We start from the raw sequence: 5,325 nt of genomic DNA, 5'->3' as shown, positions 1-5,325 counted from the left end.
GATACATGCCCCTTGTTTACAAGAAATCTTAATTTAAGAGCTGCATCCATGCCTAACTATACGCTCCCCGCTGAGAGTGAATGACTGACACACTCTAAGGGATTGATCACTACTTGTGAGAAATTGATGCGACGATATGCAAGAGTCAGTATAAATTAATTGCCTCACTGCTTATCTCACCGTATGATGCAAGAAGACCACTAGTACCCATATACTTAATGTTTTTTTGCACTTGACGTTAAAAATTCCCACAGAGTTTGGCCTACACCCTGATATCCCTTAGTTATCAATTGGAGTGGATGAGTTGCACACCATTTAAGAGGCTGCCGTAAAATAACCGACTGGCCTGCACTACTGAATTGCATACCACACGAACCAGTGATTGTGGCACTATTGGAATATGTTTCTTGATATTCTTTTATAAGATTTACATGGCTAAACATACAATGGCGAGAGATGTGTGTTAAAGTGCTTTGTGCTTATACTAACCAGAGATGATGATTTGTCACTAAAAGGTTGTCAGTTAATGCTGCTTTTATTAGTTTAAATGCTACTTACAGTGAGGCTGGGTGGTTATGTTCTTTTAATACCCAAGTCCAAGCTAATGGTCTCGACGCAAACACTTGTAGGCTTCATGGGCATGAGGTGCCTTTGGCAGAGTGGCACACGCCATCAGATGCAATTGTTCCGTGATGAATGCCCTACGATCTGATAAGTCTTGACTTACCTGCACAAATGTGGTAGAAATGCAACCTGTTTGGACGCGCACGTTCCTACACGAGAATCCTGAATTTTACTGGTGCACACGTTGTCACCATTGAGACGGCGATTTTCGGACGTGTGACTTCTTTATCAAAATGCTATGTGTACACACAATCAAACTGCTATTCACAAGACTGACACCAAAATCACGCCTATCTAGGATTACGAGATATGGACGAGTTTCCTGCAATTGGAAACAAACATTACTTTCACCATGTGTTCTTCAGTAAATGATGTAGATGCTTGAGTAATTTTGGATTCTAGTTATTGCGTTAGAATGGCATTTACGACATTGTAAAATCACCATTGAAGCCTTGATGCATTGGGAGCAAGCGTGAAGTGTGCTGTTGTATTTCGTGTAAAAGGCAACGACAAGGTCACCACAGGAGAATCACACTGTCCAGAGGACATCAATATCACTTAGCATCGACAATGACGTTGCTCAAATATGCTCCAGTCAGTAAAATATTTCCGTGTAGTGAATACTGTCAGCTCAAAATAAATCACTAAAACGCAAATTAAGTGTGGGTATTCCACTGCTTTAATTTCGTGAGTGCATTAATACTGTGGGAGATATTCGGTGATGATACACTTGAGCCACTGCAAACGTTTAATTATTTGTGCGCACCATTTTGCCTATAATTGACACATACAACCACTAAAGCGCTATTGCTAGGGAAAAGGAAGCTTCAGTAGGAGACGTTCACTTTCTTTGGAAAATCCCCATAAACTATCCTCAAATCCTCATTCTCATTTTTCGTAAAATCGACTGAAATTAAAATTCAGTATAAAAAAATACAATAGAGGCTAAATATTAGGCAAGATGAGGGTATTAGGAGGCAATTGTAAAGCGAAACTAAAATAGGGCATAATCAACACAGTCATTGAGCATTGCCACACTCGGTGGCATGTGAGGCCAAGATATTTGGTGCCAATTGAATGAATTTTCATACTTAAGGGTAATTCGATCAACCGGGTGGTCTTTCGGATAAAGCCTGGAGTGCACAGATTATTTTTTACTTTGGAGGTCATTTGACTCCTCACAAAACCACCTTTCGGTGGCATTATCCTTAATTCTTGACCATGAACATTGACGTGATTCGCTGATACCAACTTCGACCTACTACAAACACATAAGCTTTCTTTTAAAAAATTCGGCTCACTCCATACCACGGCAGACATATTTGTTGCTGGTAAGCTTCAATAACTTTAATTAGAGAACATTTTCCCATTAATCTTCACTCGAGCAAAACAGTCTTTAAAAATTATCCCCTGAACATGCTACGTATTATAAGTCAGCAGGTGGACGAACACACGGCCAGAGGCAGAAATGTGGAACATCAGCGAAATGTAGACAAGCGAAGGTCATATAAAGTGTACCTCTTAATCGGGCAGTGTCTCATTTTGGTCTTCATTCTTAGTGTAAAATGAGATTCAGCTCGTTTCGAGCGATGTCAAGCATTCATCACTGTCTTTAAAATGAAGTCGTCACCAATTGCAATTGCGTATATTATCTAAGCTAGAAGATTTTACCAGTTTTAAAGTTATGAGGGAGAAATAAAATTAGTGGAGCGATTACTTTCACACGATTTACTCCATGATTCACCACAATTATACGGACGCTTTCTTTTTTTAGTTGCAGAAACGACAATTTACGACGGAAAAGGCGCATTTGGATTTTTCTACACAGCTTCACTGCAAGCACGTGCGCACTAAGCATGAGAGAACTCGCCGTAAGCGCCACACCCACACCCACGCGTTTCTGGCTACGACGCAATGAAAAACAATGCGGTGCTGAGGGACCTCTATTTGCTGCTGCAACTGCTCTTTCACTTAATCAACTAACCACAGTGATGCGATCAAATTGGAGAACATATAAATACACACAAGGCAGTTTGCTAGTCATGAACGTGTGTCATGCTGAAAATTGCCGTCTTCCTTATTACTGTCGCCTACTACTCGGGTGGGTATTCATTTATCCATTTTAACTTAATTAGTTACTGATCGCGTCACGGTACTTTACAACCTAATGCACGCATTAATGATAAGTTTGGCCTGAAGAAGTAGGCAATTTTCGTTACACATAACATTAAAATCGTCGTCGCTTTAAACTCACAAATTAAATACGCATTTGCAAAATGCATTTTAAAAAATTTAAATGCATGTTTACATCTGCGAAACAGGAGCTGAGCCAGTGCTATGGGGTTCTCGAATCGTTGGAACACCTGCGGGACAATCACCAACTATGTATTTCCGTCTTCCCAAAAAAGCCGTATGCATGACACCTGTGTATAAATAGACGCTTTTTAACATGTTGGTAAACACTCTTATGTAGGCTTCTTCAACACAGTTTTACATCGTATATGGCAGTCTTTTGGATTGGCATAGCTAATGCGTGCCATAAAATTCCATATCGCCCTGTCATTTGACTTGCATGCCCATGCATTAAAGGCTACAGTTAACGTTTTAATTTGTTTTAGTCGATAGTGGCATTGATAGATGGCATACGAATTCCGATCGGCATAAAAGATGGCAAGTGTTATCTTAATGGTAATCAGGAGTGGGGTTCCCCTTGTGAAATGGATGAAGGTAAGCAGAACTTGGACAAAACTCCTCTCTTCTATGCACAGCTCTCACCATTCAATTATTTGTCTATTATAATAAGTAACCTCTCCCGTGTGACTAGTTAAGGGTATCAACACTTTGTTTGGTACATCGACAACGTGAACTACTGCACGTTGATTCTGCGTAAAAGTGGTAGTAGGGACTGCACAATATTCATGTGCCTAGGCAAAGGTTAAGAAACCAAATCATTCGTAACTATATGGGAACATTGTATGTAATTTTAGAAAGTGTCAACATCACTCTGAAGGACGTATCCAAACAGGAGGCATTACAAATATTAAGTCTATATTTTCTCACGTCTGCAGCATTTTTCGTGCCAACTTGTACTTTTCAGAAGCCAAAGCAAGGTGAGTAGATAGAGCTGAAGAAATGTGTGCCGAACTTTTGCAAGATAAACGCTTGTAAATGCCTTCCTTGGGAAGCAGCAATTCATGCGGTCACTGTGGTTTATGTGATCCTTGAGCCCTTCATTCACTTGACAGTTGAGGGCAAGTAGAGTTGGCAAGTGTAATCTCTAGGTGTTTTGCATACAGATGAAGTCGATTTGCAGACGTCGTTTCCACTTTCTCGATTTGGGAAAGGGCAACCGAATGTCGAAGTCGCATTAGCTGCCCAAGGTGCAAGAAGCCAAAGTGTGGTGCGTAAATCCTTTTTATACTTGTTAGCTGAACGGCCTCCTCCATTTCTCACAATTTTCGCCTAGCACCGGTCTTCAACTGCCCATGCTTTTGTGCTCATAATTCTCTCCATTCTTCCTCATTGCAATATAGGCTGCCCTAATAGTGAATGGCCAACTGAAGTGTAGATGGACAGGAACGAGTCTGGAAGTATCTCATTCACCTTTCTGCCGTGAGTTTGATGCACTTTCAGTCGAGCCATTTGCCATGCTCATTAATGCAAGTGGCATGCTAATTGCACTTTCTTCCACTCATTCAAGGTAATATGTCGAATGATACAGGATCCGACCTGAGAACATTTGTTTTAAATATTACACGGAATGACACTGTCAATTATACCACAATTGAGTGGTCTGCAGGAAATAAAGCATTGACAGTCAATATTGACTGGACACAAGAAGGTGAGTGGACATCCCAAACGATTTGCTAGATCAACGAATTTCTTTGCAATCAGTGCCTTGGTTAACAATATTTCACGGTGTAATGTGTGCATTGAGCTTGAGCAACACACAGTTTATTCAAAGTAACTGACAACTCTGCATTGCTTTAGGTACATCGCCAGAAATAGAGGAATGCAACAGTGAGTTCAAGTGCATGACCTCCACAACGGTGTAAATGTCAAGCATCACCTTGTGCATTAAAATGCAGTTCTACTTCTTCTTTGCAAACTTCTTTAAAAGCCGTGAAGTACATTAGACTGCTAAGGAATAGTCCGTGTTCATTCAATATTATAGATATATATATATATATTAGAATTATTTGCTCGACATATCTTTTAGGTTATCAGGTTACAACGAGTAAGTGAATTGAATTGCACCATGATTAAAAATGTTATGTAAAGCTAGTGAAGATGTTTTCCGTTCCAGAATTCGCAACTCCACTAATTCCTGTCGTGTTTTTCGATACAATTAAGCTACACTGTGGGCATGTTGTGTTTAAGCCTACATTCAGTCCTCAGCCCCCTCTATCCGACACACATTGCCCACCAGCCCACCCAAGGCATGTAGCCAAAAATTCCAAAAGCACATCTACCGATTTTTTGTTTAAAAATCGTAGCAATTTGCGTAGATATAGAGCCAATGTTCCATCACACTTTACTTTTGGAACCGACAATAATGTGTAGAGCAAATGTACAAAAAGTGTAAGGAAAAAAGTGACTCGAATAATACAATCCAAATAGTAGTATTTTGCAAATATTGGCACGATAAAAGGGGAATAAAAAGAGCATTGTTCGCATTACATTGTCAGCCTTATAAAATTC

The 5,325-nt window shown here is 40.0% G+C and overlaps 1 protein-coding gene across 1 annotated transcript in view; it reads left to right on the top strand. All coding sequences in view use genetic code 11, as the record gives it.

The window, feature by feature from the left end:
* Positions 1–2,679: 2,679 nt before the first annotated feature.
* EGR_08255 (hypothetical protein) overlaps positions 2,680–5,325 on the top strand; it is a gene marked incomplete at both ends in the record, with an annotated part of 5,153 nt that continues 2,507 nt past the window's right edge. The window contains 9 exon segments of the mRNA XM_024497504.1: positions 2,680–2,725; positions 2,946–3,034; positions 3,243–3,438; positions 3,454–3,558; positions 3,612–3,734; positions 3,906–4,024; positions 4,158–4,236; positions 4,325–4,465; positions 4,615–4,644. Coding sequence (XP_024348099.1) covers positions 2,680–2,725; positions 2,946–3,034; positions 3,243–3,438; positions 3,454–3,558; positions 3,612–3,734; positions 3,906–4,024; positions 4,158–4,236; positions 4,325–4,465; positions 4,615–4,644 — 928 coding nt within the window.

The sequence above is a fragment of the Echinococcus granulosus genome (genome assembly GCF_000524195.1).
Source record: "Echinococcus granulosus chromosome Unknown EG_S00100, whole genome shotgun sequence".
NCBI lineage: Eukaryota > Metazoa > Platyhelminthes > Cestoda > Cyclophyllidea > Taeniidae > Echinococcus > Echinococcus granulosus.
Note: the sequence above shows the minus strand (reverse complement) of the source record. Positions and strands in the feature narration are given on the sequence as shown.